The 20587-nt window shown below is 42.8% G+C and overlaps 1 protein-coding gene across 1 annotated transcript; it reads left to right on the forward strand.

Annotated features, from left to right (window-relative positions):
- Positions 1-11505: 11505 nt before the first annotated feature.
- On the forward strand, positions 11506-13467 carry LOC134354298 (achaete-scute homolog 1-like). Its single transcript, XM_063063228.1, has 2 exons — positions 11506-12364; positions 12581-13467. The coding sequence occupies exon 1, from the start codon at positions 11732-11734 to the stop codon at positions 12344-12346; it is 615 nt and encodes a 204-aa protein (XP_062919298.1). The 5' UTR covers positions 11506-11731; the 3' UTR covers positions 12347-12364; positions 12581-13467.
- The last annotated feature ends 7120 nt before the right edge of the window (positions 13468-20587 follow it).

Consider the following 20587-nt stretch of genomic DNA (forward strand, 5'->3'; position numbering starts at 1 on the left):
TTGTTTCCTTCAGTATTTTCAGTTGACAATACCTAATTTGGATTACATATCTACAGTGAAAGACACCTCTGAATGTTCAAACACCTTTGTCATAAAGCTGGTCGAAGGCTTGGAGTTTTCGGACGGACTCGGAGTCAGACTGTGGTCCGATGCTTCCAGTATGCTGCATCAGCAAGTTGGCGGCGCTGGAGGTTTACCGTTTGCGTGAGATGATGGGACTTTCGAGACTTTGAGACTTTTACCGTGCCATGGTCTGTTCTTATCAAGTTACGGTATTGCTTTGCACTGTTGTAACTGTATGTTATAATTACGTGGTTTTTGTTAGTTTTTAAGTCGGTTTGTCATGTGTTTCTGTGATATCATTCTGGAAAAACATTGTATCATTTCTTAATGCATGCATTACTAAATGACAATAAAAGAGGGCTGCATGTCCTCATAATCTAATCTAACCTAATTCACACAAATAGCCTAAAAGCTTCTGAGGGCAGAAATCCCAGACAACCAAAATTAAAGTTGTCAGGGCTGTCTCTGAATATGCAAGCATCATAAGTACACAAAAACAATGTTTGTCTGTAGCTGTGACCATGATTGATATGTTAGGTGACAACATCTGTCTGGTTTGCCAACTTGAACTCAAGTCATAATGATGCAAATAATTTAGCCATGTTTGATGCAGGCCAATTAACACAACCCCATTGTCTTAACATTTGACTAATGCATATGCAAACATCTCATGACCGGAAAGTTAATTATTTCCAAATGCAGTCTAGTTAGAGGCTACCATTAGGTGCCCGTGTGCTCAGCAGACATTCCCAAAATGGCTGTGATAACCCTGTTTGGCTTCTTTGAGTTTCTGTAAATGCTGTTTGGGCTGAATAATGCAGCATAGACATTCCAATGGCTGATGGGCTCTATATTAATAGACTTAGGTTTTCTTTTTGTTTACATGCTATGACACACTTGTCACCGGTGCATCCAAATCCAAACACGTATCTCATCTCCACACACTTTTCAAGTGTTTAAGCCAACATGGGTTTATTATTACTCCTGTTAAATACCAGTCTGAGTTGTCAACCATTGACTTTCTCGGCCATTGCACCTCCGTCAAAGGTGAGAAACCTCTCCCAACAAAAGTAGCCTCTATTATGAATGTCCCATCATCCTGAATTACTGAACAACTACAGTTTTTAGGTATGGTGAATTTCTATCAACGCTTCATTCTGAGAGCTGCTGGATTTATGCTTCCCCAGTATAGTGCGTTTAAAGGCAATACCCAAATCAAGTGCTTGACTGGTCAGCAGACATGACCAGGGCATTCAATGATACCAAATGAGCTCTTCCTAATGTGACCCTACTGGCACACCGACTCACCAACGTACCTATAGCCATTAGTACTAATGCCTCAGACTACACTGTGGGTGCTGTGTATGAACAGTTGGTCAGAACGTGTGTCACTATTCCCAATATCCCACAGTTTCATGCACCCCTTACCATGGTGGACTGTACAACCGGGTGGCCAGAGGTCATCTCTCTAGCATTGACAATGACAGATATACCCAGGAATAACTTTTCACCCAAATATCTCCAAACTAATTCCTATATTAGGCAAAATATAAGGGATAGATAAAAATTAAAAAGCTCATACGTAAAATCCCAGAGTATGTATTCAGTAATCTTCCATTTCTGTGCCACTGAACTCATGATGCCTTTTGTATCCCCTTTCATATAGAAGTCTGTTGCCACAAAGTTTCAAACTTATTCCTAAAGTCACAAGCTCACTCACAAACAAGTATACAGTCTCCCAAATGAGTATACATACACCCTTCTGAAGTCCTGAACCATCAGTAACCACCTTTGTTAACCGGTGACCCTGTCTCAACTAACTACCCAAAACTGTCTGATCGCTGTTCCCTTACACAAACACACATGCACACACAGCACATGATTTTATATCTGCCAGTTCAGCTCTCTACCATGTTCTTTCATACTTGATGATCCTGTGGCCTTTGACAAGAATAGATCTAAGCATGGGTGCTACTCTTAAAAAATATTCACCCCCTTGTACTGCTTAAGTCACTCGCCACACACTGGGTAGCGAAGGAGCCCTCAAATGTTGTGACTGTCATTGAAGTCACCAGAGAGACACTGAAACTGATGATATAGGAGTCATTATTCATCACAACAAGCAGGCATCATTCTGGAGACACACTAAGTAGAGGCTCACAAACCCAAAGATACATCACATATATATACCTGTAAGATCAAAGGTAATAGCAGGTGATTCAATACAATTTCAATAGTTACAATGACATTGTTCCCTTCAATTATTTTGGGTTGACAATGCTTCATTTGAGTTACATTGTAGGTTTACACATATAAAAACAACAGAGGAGTTTTATGTTTAATAAAAACTGTAACAACTCATTTATTGTACTCCAAACACTAAACACAAAGTGCAGTACAAGTACTTTATGTAATTGCAACATCACATCAGACCGGCCTCTTAAAGTGAACCACAACTCAATGTTGGTGGCTGAGAATTCTGTACATTTCAACCAATTACTTTACTCTACACAGAATTCACTAAAACTGGTATTGTGAGCTTGGATGAGCTGCCTGGCTTGGGTCCTGTGTTCCACATGTAGTACCTGCATGCACACTTTCAATGACTGGTGGATAATGACACCCAGGTCTTATTGCACCTCCCTTTTTCCTAATCGGCCACCATTCAGATAATAATCTGTTTTTCTGTTTTTGCCACCAAAGTGGATAACCTCATATTTATCCACATTAAATTGCATCTGCCATGAATTTGCCCACTCAGCTAATCTATCCAAGTTACCCTGCATTCTCTTAGCATCCTCCTCACAACTAACACTGCCGCCCAGCTTCGTGTCATCCACAAGCTTGGAGATGCTGCATTTAATTCCCTCATCTAAGTCATTAATATATATTGTAAACAACTGGGGTCCCAGCACTGAGCCTTGCAGTACCCCACTAGTCACTGCCCACCATTCCGCTATGTTTGTTGGTGTTTTGTTTGACGTTTACATGACCAAATGTATCAATCATTAATGTAAAGTTTTTTTTTTTGCACACTAATCTCCTGTGTGGGACCTTGTCAAAAGCCTTTTGAAAATCCAAATATACCACATCCACTAGTTCTCCCTTATCCACTCTATTAGTTACATCCTCAAAAAATTCTATGAGATTCATCAGACATGATTTTCTTTTCACAAATCCATGCTGACTTTGTCCGATGATTCCACCGCTTTCCAAATGCGCTGTTATCACATCTTTGATAACTGACTCTAGCATTTTCCCCACCACCGATGTTAGGCTAACCGGTCTATAATTCCCCAGTTTCTCGCTCCCTCCTTTTTTAAAAAGCAGGGTTACATTAGCCACCCTCCAATCCTCAGGAACTAGTCCAGAATCTAAACAGTTTTGAAAAATTATCACTAATGCATCCCCTATTTCTTGGGCTACTTCCTTAAGCACTCTGGGATGCAGACCATCTGGCCCTGGGGATTTATCTGCCTTTAATCCCTTCAATTTACCTAACACCACTTCCCTACTAACATGTATTTCCCTCAGTTCCTCCATCTCACTAGATCCTCGGTCCCCTACTATTTCTGGAAGATTATTTATGTCCTCCTTAGTGAAGACAGAACCAAAGTAGTTATTCAATTGGTCTGCCATGTCCTTGTATAGACCATTGGACTGTGGGTGATACACCGTGGTGTGATGTAGCCTAACACCAAGGTTCTGGGTCATCACAGCCTAGAAGTCTGATATGAATTGGGGACTGTAGTCAGAAATAATATCAGATGGGGTGTTAAACCGAGCAACCCAAGTGCTGATGAATGCCTGAGCCGGTCTGCAGCCATTGTTGATGCTAGAGGGATGACCTCTGCCCACCTGGTGGTATGATCCACAATGAAAAGGAGGTGCACGAAACTGCAGGAGGGGAGAAAGAGGACCAACAAGGTCCACATTAACATAGTCAAACCGTCACTCAGAGACCTCAAAAGTTGCCATTAGTGTCTGAACACGATGGTTAATTTCTGCCTGCTGGCACCCCACACGGGCTGCACTCCAATCACACATGTCCTTTCCAGGGTCGTGTCACACAAACAGTAGTGCAACCAGAGTCTGTGAGACCTTCCAGCCCAGATGCAACAGGCCGTGTATGGAGTCAAAAGCAGTCTAACTCCAGTTTGTAAGCACCATGAGGCGAGGACCACCAGTTGAGACATCGCACAGGAGAGAAACCCCAGCTTTCCCAAACTTAATCTCAGGTAACCAGAGGCCTGTGATGCTGTTTGGTAAGCCTGGACCTCCGGGACAGCAGCTTGGTTGGCTGCATGCCAGCAAAATAAACCCTATGTGCATGGCGTCAGTGGTTGGCTGTGAGAGGCAATCAGCCACTGCATTATTTTTTCCCTTGACAGGTTATATATCAGTTGACTTAAGTGCTTGAAAAATGTGCAGAGATGAGATACATGTTAGGATTTGATTGATTTAGCAACAAGTATGTCATCCATGTAAACAAAAAGAAAATCTGTCTTTCAATACAAAGTCTATAAGTCATTGGAAAGTCTGTGTAGTTGATGATATCCAGCGAGGTTTTGTCACTCTTTGCCTTCTCATCAGTAGGTAATGCTGGCAGCACACTCACTTGAGCACCCATGTCACACAGGAAGCATCACCCTGAAAGGGTGTCCATAATGAACGGTAGATAACCCTTGCAGCCTGAACCCACAGTATTCATAAACCTCTGACATCACTGCACTAGCATTATCAAAGCTGCGAGGTAGTCGACACTTCATAGCGTTCATACCAAAGCGAGCATGGTTAAAAACGCAGGCCCAGCATCGTCAGGCATCCTTATGTTGGGACCCTTGCTGACCGGTCTTATTGAGGCACGGAAAGGAGGAGGCATTATGCACCGCTGCCTGCCTGAGAGCAGGCTATCAGCCATTTTAGGAAGCTCCCTATATCCTTCACAGGGGCATTAGTGAGGGCTATGTGAACTTGATCAGACATTGGCTGGATGTATAGTTCTTTAAAAATAAAACAAGAATGATGCTCTCCCAAGACAGACAGCATGAAGTCCATTAGCTCTGGTGGCTTAGCATCACTGAGGCCGGGCATGGAGAGCAACTGTATGGTGCGCTCAGACTCCGATAGTCGAAAAGTCTGTAAAAGGTGAGTTTTCAGTGATCGGTATTTATCACGGTCAGGTGGGTGTTCTAGTAGACTCACCATTCTTGCAGCTGTGGAGTTGCTGAGTGACAATATCATATAGAAATACTTGGTGTTGTTGGCAGTGATTTCTCGCAGCGCCAATTGGTCCTTGGCTTATACAAACCAAGCAAAGGCATTTTGTTCCCAAAACCCCAGCAGTTTCAAAGCGACTGCTTTGGCTGACATGTCCAATAACTCTGGAATCGTCCTAGAGCATTGAGATCACCAGTGTAGGTTTTTGCAAATAAAAATGGTGGAGGCATTTTATATTTAAGAATACCATAACAAGTCATTCATTGAGCTCCCGAAGACTGAGCATAAAGCAGGGTAAAAGTACTTTATGTAATTACATAATCATGTCAGACCAGCCTTTTAAAGTGAACTCCAAATCAATGTTGGTGGCTGTGAATTACGTATGTTTCCACCAATTACATTACCTTACATTTTTCTGCAGGGAGAGATGCTTCAGAATGTTCAAACACCATTGTTACAAAGTAATTCATACAAATAGAGTAAAAGTTTCTGAAAAGAGAAAGCCAAACACCCAAAGTTAATGTTGTCAGGGCTGTCTCTGAGTACGCAGGCATCATAAGTACACAAAAAACTATTGATTGCCTATACCTGTGACCATGTTTGATATGCTTAGTGACAACATCTATCTGGTCTGCTTGCTTGAACTGAAGTCAAAATGGTGCAAATCACTTAGCCCACTTTGCTTGGTTTAATGCAGGCCAATTAACACAACCCCATTGTCTTAGCATTTGACTCATGCATATACAAACATCTCATTGTCACCATTTTGCAAACCTTATCTTAGTCTGTGTGCTTTTAACTTCAGTTTACTGCTTGAAATTTGCAATACAAACTGAAGAATAATTGCAACTTATTTACATTTACTGTGCCATAAGGATTGAAGACTGGTTCTAGTTTGAATTAGATCTGCTATATACACATAACTGTATATATGCATATAGGCTGTGTACTCAGCCCCCTGCTGTACTCACTGTACACCCATGATTGTGTAGCCAAGTTTCCATCAAACTCAATATATAAGTTTGCTGATGACACAACAATTGTGGGCCGTATCTCGAGTAATGATGAGTTTGAGTACAGAGAGGAAATTAAGAACCTGGTGGCATGGTGCGAAGACAATAACCTATCCCTCAACATCAGCAAGACAAAGGAATTGGTTGTTGACTTCAGAAGGAGTAGCAGACCGCACAACCCAATTTACATCAATGGTGCGCAAATGGAACAGGTCAAAAGCTTTAAGTTCCTCGGGGTCAATATCACAAATGACCTGACTTGGTCCAACCGAGCAGAGTTCACTGCCAAGAAGGCCCACCAGCGCCTTTACTTCCTGAGAAAACTAAAGAAATTTGGCCTGTCCCCTAAAACTCTCACTAATTTTTATAGATGCACCGTAGAAAGCATTCTTCTAGGGTGCATCACAACCTGGTATGGAAGTTGTCCTGTCCAAGACCGAAAGAAGCTGCAGAAGATCGTGAACACGGCGTGGCACATCACACAAACCAATCTTCCGTCCTTGGACTCACTTTACACCGCATGCTGTCGGAGCAGTGCTGCCAGGATAATCAAGGACACGACTCACCCAGCGAACAGACTTTTCGTCCACCTTCCCTCCGGGAGAAGGTTCAGGAGCTTGAAGACTCGTACGGCCAGATTTGGGAACAGCTTCTTTCCAACTGTGATAAGACTGCTGAACGGATCCTAACCCAGATCTGGGCCATACCCTCCAAATATCCGGACCTGCCTCTCAGTTTTTTTGCACTACCTTACTTTCCATTTTTCTATTTTTTATTCATGATTTATAATTTAAATTTTTAATGTTTACTAATTTTTACTATTTTTAATATTTAATATTTGTAATCCAGGGAGCGGGAAGTGCAGAATCAAGTATCGCTGTGATGATTGTATGTTCTGGTATCAATTGTTTGGCGACAATAAAGTATAAAGTAAAGTAAAGTAAAGTAACTTCAGAATACTCCCAAACACAGCCCAGATCCAAAAGACATATAGGTTGGTGGGCGAATTGCCACTGCGGTTTGCTCTGAAAATGTATATGGATGGCACAATATGGGCCTGTGTGGGGGCTTGATGGGGATGTGAGAACAGGTTACATGGAAAATCAGTGAGGGAATGGATTGCTCTGTGAGCCCGATTCAAAGAGTTGAGTACTCCCCTTCCGTGCTCTAAAAAAAGGGGGAATCGTCATAAATGACAGAAGACTCAACACAAATACTTGTATCATTGATAGTTGAACTCATCGATAATTAGAATGGCATCACTAAAAGAGATGAGTTCCATTGTAAAATTAATAGAGAAGCCAATAGGGGATTTGGAAACAGCCATGATAGAGGAACCACCAGTAATATAGAAAGCAACATCACCCCAATAGTAACCTGAACGTCCCATTAGCAGTCGCAGAATATCATCAACAGAATTGATAAATAGGAGTCACTTTCCAAAGTGTCAGACTTTCAATTATACAATGTATTCATTATTGTACAATTCTGCATGGAGGTCGGTCACCAGTGGGGTGCATCAGGGATCTGTTCTAGGACCCTTACTCTTCGTGATTTTTATAAATGACCTGGATGAAGAAATGAAGGGATGGGTTAGTAAGTTTGCTAATGACACAAAGGTTGGAGGTGTTGTGGATAGTGTGGTGGGCTGTCAGAGGTTACAGCGGGACATTGATAGGATGCAAGACTGGGCTGAGAAGTGGCAGATGGAGTTCAACCCAGATAAGTGTGAAGTGGTTCATTTTGGGAGGTCAAATGTGATGGCAGAATATAGTATTCATGGTAAGACTCTTGTCAGTGTGGAGGATCAGAGGGATCTTGGGGTCCGGGTCCATAGGACGCTCAAAGCAGCTGCGCAGGTTGACTCTGTGGTTAAGGCGGTGTACGGTGTATTGGCCTTCATCAATCGTGGGATTGAATGTAGGAGTCGAGAGGTAATGTTGCAGCTATATAGGACCCTGGTTAGACCCTACTTGGAGTGCTGTACTGGGCTCAGTTCTGGTCTCCTCACTACAGGAAGGATGTGGAAGACATAAAAAGGGTGCAGAAGAGATTTACAAGGATGTTGCCTGGATTGGGGAGCATGCCTTATGAGAATAGGTTGAGTGAACTGGGCTTTTTCTCCTTGGAGTGATGGAGGATGAGAGGTGACCTGATAGGGGTGTATAAAATGATGAGAGGCATTAATCATGTGGATAGTCAGAGGCTTTTTCCTAGGGCTGAAGTTTTTTACTCAGAGAGTGGTGAGTACGTAGAATGGGCTGCCGGCAACGGTGGTGGAGGCGGATACGATAGAGTCTTTTAAGAGACTTTTGGATAGGTACATGGAGCTTAGAAAAATAGAGGGCTATAGGTAAACCTAGTAATTTCTAAGGTAGGGACATGTTCGGCACAACTTTGTGGGCCGAAGGGCCTGTACTGTTTTCTATATTTCTATGTTTAATGTATATCATGGATGCCCGAGGTATAAGATTCAGCAGTAACAGAAGAATCAGATTTTCTTAAAAAAACAGCAACTCACGTCAGTAACAGAGAAAAAAAACGTGCTGCTACTAATAGAGGAAAAATATAGGAGGCGTCATAATGAATACAGGAAAATACATGGCCGAAGGGAAGCAATTGCAATCAACAAAAAAGCAAAGAATATATTTGCCAATAGAGAATGTACATGATTGATAATGGAGGAATCCGGTGTATGCTGAACGGAATACGCTCAATAAACATGTGTTTCACCTTAGCTTCACTAGGTGTCATTGTCTGCATCTGTGATAAGGATGCTTCTTCAGAGCGACTGTTTTATATTATTTTATAACTGGCAAGTTTTGTGCAGCACACTGCTTGAGACACCTCGCGAGTGTTATTTTATATGTACTCTTTTTGTTTTAAATATCGTTCCTTAAAATGATTGTTGGGAAAGATTTTTTTTTTGCAGTTTACGAATTATAATCAGTGTACTTTGTCTTGTACCTGAGAAGCGTTTGTGACGGCTTAAGTTAAAACTGGTCTCCAATGAGAATATCTTAAATCTTTTGATCTTCTTCCCGGACTTTGTTACAATTTACTCATTTTTCTTCCAAACCTCGCCATGCAAATAGTGATAGCAAGGCTATAAATTTGTCACTTGTTGCTTTAGGCACATCACCAGCATAAAACAATAAACAAGCCATAACATTTCCCACTTCAGGTCAGAGAGAACCACCCCTGAGCAATAAAATGAATCCAACCGAAACTCCAACAGTCAACAAATCATGTTCCCGTGTAAATGTGTATGGAGTTTACAATTTTATACATTTGCCACGCGTTTTCAAATGTAATGGGTGGCTTGGGAAAATATGTTTGAATATCAATGAAAAATGTGGTTATCACTTGTAGTGTAAGGGAGAGAAAAGACCAAAGCGAAAAATCTCTTTTATTTAACGGGTGTCACTTGGTTCCGCCGGATCGGTCCGTAGAGCATTCTGTTTAGGCTGCCTCGCTGTCTATCACATGAATAGCGTTGGCTGCCTATTCTTCCCGGCTGCCACTTATAGACACCGCACGACAAGTGTAAGTGTCTGGGTCCCCGGCGCCTGACTCGAAATGATATTTTCGGCTGTGGGGCAATTTGTATAGCCTTAAAGGCTTTTTGTACTGCAATTGAAGCAACAAACTCGGAACAAAATAATGTTATTTTATACGGTCTGAGGCATGTATCGCAGACACAAGGGTGTATAACTGAAGAAGTAGTTAAGCTTCAGAAATTAGGGTAGCATTGAATGTTATTTTGCGTCAGAAAATGATCGATCGCCTCGCATGCTGCTGTCTTCGCAACCATTTCACTTAATGGATACTCAGCACGCATCCATATTGATTTCCCCTTCACTTTTGCACGCAGTCAGTATCGCTTTTTGTGCGAATGGCTGTCTCGAGCACGCTCCAAAACTATCTCGTAATATTTATTGACTTTAACAATGTTATGTTTGTCATAATGGGGGAAAATATGTTAGAAGTTTTAGACCCTGCTAACTTTGAAACAAACTTGCAGCTTTTAGATCAATTTCATGGCAACCAGGTTTTAAAGTTCTTCGCGCCATTCTTTGTTGCACAATGCACTGTCCCAGTAAACAATCGGAAGAGTTAACATAGGTTGTTCTCTTTCGCATGGGTTAGTCTGCACTCGCAGGGGTTGCTATTTGTGTTGGTCAATGAAAGCAACACAAGGGGCGTTCCTACTTGATTTCGAGAACACGGACACATACAAATAGGACCAGAATCAGTGTGCCTTACACAAATGGATTTTTCACAACAAACTGGTAACTTCATTGAACATTTTATTCTGTGCTATTTCAGAAAGCGGCAAAGTGTAAAACTATTTGCCATTACGATCGTTTCTTTCTCTGCAGTTCTTCGCGGGATCTACATTTTCATCGCACTGTTAATATGTTCCGGAATCGAGTGCCCCTCCCCGCCAGCGATAACCACTCCCCCGCCACTCCACAAGCACACATGCCTGTTTCCTTTTTTGAAGTACAGACTTTGATTAGGCATATGATTGTTATTGGTACTTTCAAAAAATACGAGGGGGGCATATATGAAATAAATTATAAACAAGATCCAAAGAGTGGTGAGATTCCTCAAGTATCCCTTTAACAGGTGGTTATTGTTAAACGTGCTTTAAAGTGCGACTTTTCAAATAACTATCACTCTAGTAAATAGCATTAGACTAACAATGAAAATGTTTTAAGTATTGTGGAGTTATTTCAGGGACTGAAGAAGGCTTAGTTGAAAAAGGCGACAAGTTTCTGTACTTTGCACAATCGTTTAATGGCATCTTGCTGAAGTTCGACTATATGCAAGATTCCTCTTTAAAAAAGGCTAACTTTAAAGAAAAGCGGCGCTGTGTCAATATAGCCGCGGCTCAAAGCGACAAGGGATTGCATTTTGAGCAAGAGAAAGCCGACCAATGGGGTGCAGGCGGAGGTTCCATTGGCATGCAAATGAGGACAGCGCGTGCTCCGGGGACGGCCGGCCGCAGCTGAAAAGCTCCATTTGTTTATTTAGAGGCGAGTGGCACGCGCCGGGCGCACGAATGAAGGGGGGCGACGCGCGTGGAATGTCAATAGGAGCGAGACAGAATGGGCAGGGGAGGGGGTGGGGAGGGAGGGAAAGTGGGCCGGACCTTATCTGGAGCGTGCATCTGGAGAGGGAGGGGGCTGGGGAGAGGCGCGTGTTGAAAAAGGCGAGTGCCTGCAAAGTTTGCAGCAGATCGTCTCCCGGAGAGGTGCGGGTCAGGACCTGCTTCTTGCGGTAAAGCGCGCGCCCCACGCGAACGCCACGAGCGCCGCACACTGCCAACTTTTTGCTTCCCTCACCAACCCCCCTCTCTCTCACACGCACACACACTCTCTTTCTCTCTCTCTCTCTCTGAGTTCCCTTTACCTCGCCGTGCAAAAGAGATGGAGCGGGCAGCGGCCGCGCAACTGATGCAGACCTCCTGTCAGTTTCTGTTGGAGAACCGGCCGGCGCCGTACAGTGACGGCTCGCCTGCGTCGTCGCCCGAGAGCAGCAGCAGCAGCGGCGGCGGTGGCGGCAAGGGCTGCAAGGCGCTGAAGCGGCCGAGATCGAGCTCGCCCGAGCTGCTGCGCTGCAAAAGGCGCCTGAGCTTCACGGGTCTGGGCTACTCGCTGCCTCAGCAGCAGCCGGCGGCCGTTGCCAGGCGCAACGAGCGCGAGAGGAACCGCGTGAAGCTGGTGAACGCGGGCTTCCAGACCCTGCGCCAGCACGTGCCCAATGGCGCGTCCAACAAGAAGATGAGCAAAGTGGAGACGCTGCGTTCCGCCGTCGAGTACATCCGCGCTCTGCAGCAGCTGCTCGACGAGCACGACGCCGTGTCGGCCGCTTTCCAGTGCGGGCTGCCGTCGCCCACGCTGTCACCTGCCTACTCCGCCGACCTCAACTCGATTCCGCCGTCGCCGCTGTCCACCTACTCTTCGGACGAAGGCAGCTATGAGGCCCTGAGCCCGGAGGAGCAGGAACTTCTCGACTTCACCAGCTGGTTTGACAGATACTGAACAGCGAACAGCTAGCAGGTAAGCGCCGCTCAGCAAATTGCATTTCTTTAACTAGAAGGGTACGGTGTGCAGTTTCAGTATTGCACGTGCAGGGTGGGAAGGGGGGAGAGTAATGTTTTTTTTTGGTTACAGAATGTTGCTTTTTGCGCGATTTATGAACTATTTGGGTGCTGGTGCTCTCGGTCGCGGTGTATTCTCTGTTGTAGCGCGCTGATAAGTGCTCTTGTATTGCAGATGTTGAATGGGAGCAGAGCCAGAGCCAGTGCCGGGGCTACCCAGGGGAGGCACGCAGCAGGACAGCGCGTCTCTCCGTTCACCGCCGCTTCGTTTCTCTGCCAGCCCTCCCATCCTGAGCGCTGGGACACCGGGGACCACACGACTACTCAGGAACACACTTGAAAAAATGCTTCCAAGAGAAAGCCCTCGAACAATTCTAACTGAAGTGCAATTATGATAGTGACTCCTCGCAATCTCCCCGCCACTGGAGGGGGCGATGGAGAGAGAGACTACTGATAGGGCTCAGTCCCTATGATGCTTGTCTGAAAAGAGTATCCAACCTTTCTGTGTAGCTAATATAGCTGTTAAAGGGTGTGGTGTTAAAGGGAATCTCTCTGTGGCTTCCGTCTGTCACATACTTGTATACTGTGTCGCCTTTTGGGGTCAATTAATAGAAAACTAACTTTATACTGGGTCTTAGAGTGGAGAATGAAACTTGATGCTTCGCTACTTTGAAAGGAATTTTGTATTGAATTGATGTAAGCATTTCTATTTTGTATCTATTCTTACTATAAGGATTATATGAAGACTTATTTTTGTATATACGTGAAAGCAGAATTAAAAAAAAGACTTATAAAAACAGACAGACCTTAACATGACTTACTGTACCACTGCCACTAGCACAGTGTCAAAGATGCAAGAATGAAACAATGTTTTACTCCTTTAAGAAGAATAGTTTCATATTGTTGATTACGCTTACTTATAGTGTGCCTTGAATTTCCTTTGTAATCTAGTTCTGCAGAATTATTCCTCAACTTTCCGGTCTGATTGAAGGTTGTTTTGATGCATGGGGGATACCATGTATGTGCACTTGCTGTGGTTACTATTTTTTACTAAACTTGTACATAAACAATTTTTTAAAAAGTATATTTTATGTGAAATAGTCTATAATAAAGATTTTCTATTTATACATTATTTGATGCATTTCTTTTGATGTACTCAGTGTTTCTTAGGAAAGATACAGTTGACATTCTGTTTCATGGTTCACTCGTAAGATAGGTGGGAGTAGTGTCAATCAACGTGTATTAGTCCTGAAAACAAAGTCACGGGATGCTAACGTGGGTCTAAATTCGGATATCGGCCTGATTCCTATGGTGGGTGAAGTCTGAGATAAGAGCAAAATGTCCGATCCATAAAGGGTAATGTGAAAGTATACGCAAATATCCTTCAAAAATTACGCACGACCTTGGTGGTCAGTTTTCTTGAGTGTGGTGCATGCAATGTGCATTTTTTTGCAACCCCGAGGTAAGCAGATCGCTGGAAATGGCCTTGACAATACATATAGTGACACATGCGAAATTTGCTTCTCAGCTATTCATTCGGGGCAAAATCGAACCTGTTCTATGCAGATTGAGTTATATGAATAAACTCATTCTATTGACAGAAAATTTGCTTTTCGAATAGGTCATATTGGTGAAATGGATACCTGACACGCTTGACAGGTTTCATTATCTATAGCGTTTCCACATTACTTTCCATTGTATTTTGATTCGTATGTAAATAGAGTATTGTAGTGAAGGCGGTGACAAATTAAAGCGTTCAAATGGACTGCTTAAGCTTTGCTTGTTTGATTTGGTGTTAGCTTAACTGCATTGTTCACTGCAATACAAAACTGGCATCTTTTATCTTAGTCCATATATGTATCGGGTGGTCATTCCTTGCCGTCGATGGCATACTGTGAGATATACTGTATAGGCAATTGTTAATTTGCACACATTTGCACATTGTGTTCTGAATGCCCAATTAACACTGCGCGTTCAGATAAACGTTGATGTTGAAAGCTCTGGTAAGATTATATATTTTACACCGGGGTTTGTAAAAATGGAATACAATACTTCTCTGCCCACTGCAAGACATATAGACTATCCTCAGAGTTAATCATAGTTTTGGTCTCTCATATTTTGTAGAATCATTTTCAGGTGTTAATCAACTTCGTCAATGACAATAGTTGTGGGGAAATAGTGACTTATAAGCCCATATGTCTGGATGGTGAGAGGGAATGTGCATTGCAGGTTTGCACGATCGAAACCCCGTCATGTATCTCACCATCATTGTTTTATAGTAAATGAAAATTCTGGATCGAATACGATAGTTCGCAGGAGACTTAAGATACTTTGTTCGCAAACTACACTATTGCCGACAGGAAAGTAGTTAGCATATAGATAGCACTAGAAAATTCTCAGAACACTTCACGAGAAAGTACCGGAACAAAACAAAGTAACGAACATATTGAGAAACTCTTGTACAGATAGCCCAGTGAAGTTTACACTAGTTTGCTTGGAAATCGTTGTCCGTGTAGGAATGTGAAAAGTATACGGTAATATCCCAAGTAAAGCTCCTATCGATAGACAATTTACCCACAGGTCCGTTTGAGTGCTTACACAAATGAAACACAATTGCCACTCTTTTAATTCACTCACCAAGTTGTCCAAAACTTTTCTGATTTCACCAGTAACTGCCACTAATACATGTTACTATTTCGATTAATAACAGTCCTAGGATAGAAGCTGGTGACTTTGCTATCCTCGGAATCAATATGCTTGTATGTGTTACTCAATAAGGCTTAGATGAGCGGCAAACGTACGCGAAAAATGGCTCTTTAGGATCGAAGTAAGATCACAATGCAAGCTTCTGGTTTCTAGAATTTAAGCACTGTTTCTCTTCCCTTTCAGAGGTTCAACAAGTTATAGATCCTGCATTTATTTCTGAACAAGACTTGTTCTGAAAGCTCCATCCGATATCGAGGAAGGTTTGAGGGCCAGGTCTTGTCCGGGACTGTGGCAAGAATTTAAACGTCTTTAAAACATTTTGTGTTGCATCGTCATTATTACTATTGTAAATAAACATTAGGGCTAGGGCAGGAACACACACGCAAAGTTGTGATTTCAATATCACCTGTCGATGTGAGCAGAATGAGCTGAGTAGAAAGGCTGGCTCCCTGGGAGCTCCGGCTGGAGTCAATAGGGCAGCTGGAGGGCGGCCACGCGTCCGCTGTCAATCACCGACATTCCCGAGAACCGATTGGCCAGCGGCTTGCGTCCCCAACATCATCCCTCACCCCCACCCTCCCCCTTCCCCGGAAGAATGAGTTTAAAACGGTGATTAATGAGGGCAATTACTCATCGGGCCGGCCGAGGACAAACGGGCCTGTGATTTCGCTCCATTGGCGTCCCACGGCGCGCTGCAAAGAATAGAGCTCGTTGGCTATTTTGCTACGATGCACACACAATAATATTCGCGCATTGTAAGCCGGCGGTCTTGCTGGGAAGTGGAAGCGTTTCTTAGGTTTGATGTTTACACGGTGTAATTTCCTGGGGTCAAATGCTATGATCTTTCCTATCTCCTCGGGCCAATCCCCGGCCTTAATCTCAGATGGGCTCCTCGCGTGTCCCGTTGAAAAGACCCAATGTATTCCAGCCATTCTGTAATAGATACACATACATACACTCCGAATGTCGATCAATCATTACCAAACAATAAAGCCTAACAAACTCATTGTGCAAATACTGATTACAGCATTTCCAATTTCTTACAATTGTTCACAAAAGACGTTTTTTTTTGTAAGGGGGAGCCATGTGGAGGGGAAGCGAGAATAAAAATGGATTTACAGCGTTCCCAAACAGGCTATTAGAAAGAGAGAATAAAAAGAAAGAGAACAGGTCAGGCAACCAACACCATCCTGAGCAACACTGACCCCAGGGAGCGTAAATTCTGAAAGGTGCCAGTTTAACGCAGCTGTGGGTCATCTTCTCAGGTCCAATGAGATTACAGCTTCCACGCACCTGCACCCAAAGCAGTTCTAAATGGAATTCTGACTCAATACGACTTAAAGCAACATTTCACTCGTCCTCGGACAGTCTTTCAACAGTAGCCTTGAGGTAGCCAATGGGTAAAGGGCCCTTCCCAATACGTTAGTTGGCATATTTTAAACAATCGTGTCGCCTTGAGCCGTCAACTCTAATCCGCTGATTGATGCATTCGCTAAGAATACCAGATAACTATTGTGAAATGTATATATAAAACCCCGAAGATACAATTAACAGAGTGATGCTAATATGAATGCGCAAAGTCCAGACAACGTTAACAGGATTCGAGGCATTCCTGCGTGTTCTGCTCTGCGTATCTCAAAATGCAGGTTCAACTAGCTTTGTGTGATTGCCAAAGAGTTTGTCATTGGACCCAGCAGTGCGTTTTCTTGGTTTTATTTTCAAAAAGGGGGGGGGGGAAAGGGATACAGCAGGGATTTGGAACCAGGTGCAAACTCTCTCATTTGTTCACTCGTGTTAGCATCGAGTATTCATGGGACAAGAGGTGGCGGAACACTTCAGATTACATATTGTGACCAAAGATCACCATCAGCAGGGAATCCGTAATGCAGCGGAGTGACTATTTAGAACACAATCGCCTGACTAAATTGCTTTCAGTAAAGCTAAGGCGTCGTAAAGTAAGATCAATATATTTCATCAGCATGCTACCTAAAGTGTGAATTTTATACAGACAGGCAAAGTGAAGTCAAATTCACAATCTGGCTGCCGAGAACAATATTCTAAAAGTTACACTCTTCCACAGTCATCGATCTACAAATGCAGACTTCTTTCTCAGATTTAATACACCGCAATAGTCTTAACCATGATCAATGGTCAAAATGATTTAAAAATAATCAAAAATCATTCTTATGCATTTTGCCATTGTACGTTGCTGTTTGGAAAATTAATCCAACAACAAAAAAGGCCGTGGTGCTTATTTCTGCCTCTCGAGTATTAGGCATGAACACAATATTGCTTTGTGAGGAGACCTATTATTGATGAGAACCGTGAGCGTCTTATGTTGGTGAAAATCAATTTCTCTATGAATCTCATATAAATTAGATGCGATGGATAGATTCCGCTCCAGTAAAAGTAGTACGATTCTAAGCATGGAGTATTTTATGGGGGCGAAGAATATGACCCTTCTCTCGTCTACCTTCCACGTTTAATTACTTTTGTAATCGAGAAATGCTGGAAAAGGCGAGGCGGCATGATGAAAAATCGCACTTCAATCTGATGTGCGCACTAAATTTAACATATTCACTGAACTGCAGTTTTCAGCTAGTAAACTTTATCCGAACATCAGTCTGCATTCACCCGTTTTAAGTATAGTTTTAACTTCAGAGTTTTGAAGAAAGTTGACATCTTTGTTTGTTCTTTCAGCTGAATTGGCTGTTCGGCTCAGCAGAATGAGAATCTCCAATGAGCCCTTTTTTTTTGCTGGAACTCATGCTCAATCATTCGGAAGAGAGTAGCTCACCTATATTCATGAAAGGCAAAATATGAAAAAAATAGTGGTTTTCGCAAGTAAGTGGCAAGGAGGGTGACTGAAAATCTGGCTAAATTGTGCCATGACAACATGTCAGGAAACCGAAGACCATTGACTCCAACTGGAGGAAATCGGAAGTTCATGAGTTAGTCCACCTGGGGGAATCAGACATGGCGGCGGCGGCGGCGGCGGCGGCGGCGGCGGCGGCGGGGGGGTCAGCAAATTTAAGTTTTTCTGTGTTATCATTTCAGAAAGTCTACCCTGGGTGCAGTATTTTAGTGCCTTGACAAAGAAAGCTCCTCTGCGTTCTTAGAAGTTTGCGCAGATTCGGCACGTCCTCTAAAACGTTGACAAACTTCTACAACACGGCCTGGTATGGGAACACCAATACCGCAGAACGGAAACGCCCACAGAAGTAGTGGATACAGCCCAGTCCATCACCCTCCCAACCTCTGAACAAATCTACACGGTGCATGGTTGCAGGAAAGCAGCATCCCTCAACAGGGCCCTCCATCACCCAGCCCATGCTCTCTTCTCGCTGCTGCCATCAGGAAGAAGGTACAGGAACCTTAAGTCCCACACCACCAGATTCAAGAACAGTTATTACCTCTCAGCTACTGGCTCTTGAACCAGAGGTGATAACTTAACTCACCCCCACATTGAACCTATTCCACAACCTACTGACTCACTTTTAAAGATTCTGCAACTCATTTTCTCGATATTTGTTGCATATTTTTTGTATTTGTACGATTGTTGTCTATTGTACATTGGTTGCTTGCCTGTCTTTGTTGTAACGGGCTTTCATCGCTTCTATTGTTTTTCTTTGTATTTACAGTGAAGCCCGCAAGAAAACGAATCTCAGAGTAGTACGTACTTTGATAATAATTTTACTTTGAACTTTGACTGGAATACTTTTCGAGAAGCGAAAGCAAAATGCTGCAAATTTCACTTTTTAATCACTCAGCGCTCCCGGCATCCAACTACAGACCAGAATAAACCGCGCCTTTTCCGAGAACGATAGACTGAGCAGTCTATCGAAAACTGCTTCTTGCAACACCTTGTGTCGGTATCTTTTAAGCATAATTCTCATCTTATTTATTGGGCGTTTGTTTTTAAAAGTTACTTGTGCAAAAATAAATAACTTGCTAATTAACCCACTGGGCCCGAAATTAACAGCTATTGTTCATGTTAGACAATGCCCCCGGTGGAAGAGGATTTATATCCACGGAAACTCTGTGGGTTCTTAGGAGGCTGTTGAGGGTACTGAAAGAGCCACCGACCAAGCTAGGAGGTACCCAAAGAGGGGTGTGGTGTGTGTTGTTGGAGGCAGCTTTATTTGTTTTGCTGCTTGGCTGGACTTTCACATGCCTCTCCGAATTTCTTCCTCCATTTTTTGAGTACTCTTGGGCTGGTAATCCCCTCAAGTCACAGTACTGCGAGCAGAGTGCTGTTTTGGGAGTCTGGAGTAGCACGTCCGAATGATGTTCCCCGTCCGTTGGAGAAATCTGAGAGTAACTAGAGCATTCATACTGGGGATGCTAACTGGAGAGACAGCTCTGACAGTGATTGCCTTTCCTGTCATTTGATTGGGATGATTTTTGAGAAGACAAGCATTGAGGTGACAGTCCACGTCTTGGAAGCACACAGAAGGGTGGAGACCTCTGCTATCCTGTAACTCGTGAGCATTATGTCTTGTTTGTCCTCTGATCTTTGACTATTCTTTTCCTCAGACACCCAAAGACTATGTTAATGCACTGGTAAAATTCTTCATTGACATCTGCTTTCACAGAGACGTGGTTCCTGAGAACAGCAACACAGCACATGTTTTCCAGGGTCTGTTGTTGAGAGGGTGGGCTTGTCTAACAGTGGAACAAGCTATTAATAATGAATGAAATAATTAATGAAGTCATTTCTTGACTTCAGCTTTCCAGCACAATTGAAGAAATGTATGCATGATGCTTATCATTGATTAAAACATGATTGAATTTTTTCTTTGCCTACTTAGTAATCTCTTCCAGTGACAGAGCTATACATAGTATAGGATGAAACTAATGAAGTTTACTTGTAAAATGCACTGGGTACTAGTTCAATAACCTGTCAATTTGGTGACAATAAAATTAGAGGTGGTAGTAATATAAAACTGGATGTCAACAGTTTGCATCTTCAATTTAATCACTAGTGAGCAACTTATTCAAGCCCATTTTGAGGGACAATATAAACCTAGGCACAGATTGATCAGTAATATAGTAGTCAGCATAGCTTTGCTATGAGAAGGGTTGTGTCTGACTGAACTAACTACTTTTTCAAAGTAAGAAGGAGGGTTGATGTAGGATTTGATTTTAACAGTGACTGAACATTACTCTCTTAATGACTGTGGTATAATTGAGTTTAATGCAATGTTTGAAAGCAAGAAGCATGAAACAACAACTAAAATTTCTGATTTGGGTAACACTGACTTCATTGTGTTTGCCCATTGGATAATGATGAAAAATTAATTGGAAGTGGCCAAAAATAATTTAAGGATTGTTGATGCATACGAGGGCAAGAAATTTGTTTACATAATATAGTTTTACCAAATAATCTTCCAGTAAATACAGAAGACTATATCTGTAATGAATAACGTAAAGCTAAAATAATGCACAAGGGGAACTATTAAGAACATCAAAAGAT

The sequence above is a fragment of the Mobula hypostoma genome, chromosome 11 (assembly GCF_963921235.1).
Source record: "Mobula hypostoma chromosome 11, sMobHyp1.1, whole genome shotgun sequence".
NCBI lineage: Eukaryota > Metazoa > Chordata > Chondrichthyes > Myliobatiformes > Myliobatidae > Mobula > Mobula hypostoma.

Excerpts from the sequence above, each read along its gene's own strand:
- LOC134354298 (XM_063063228.1), top strand. The coding sequence starts at position 11,732 with ATGGAGCGGGCAGCGGCCGCGCAACTGATGCAGACCTCCTGTCAGTTT.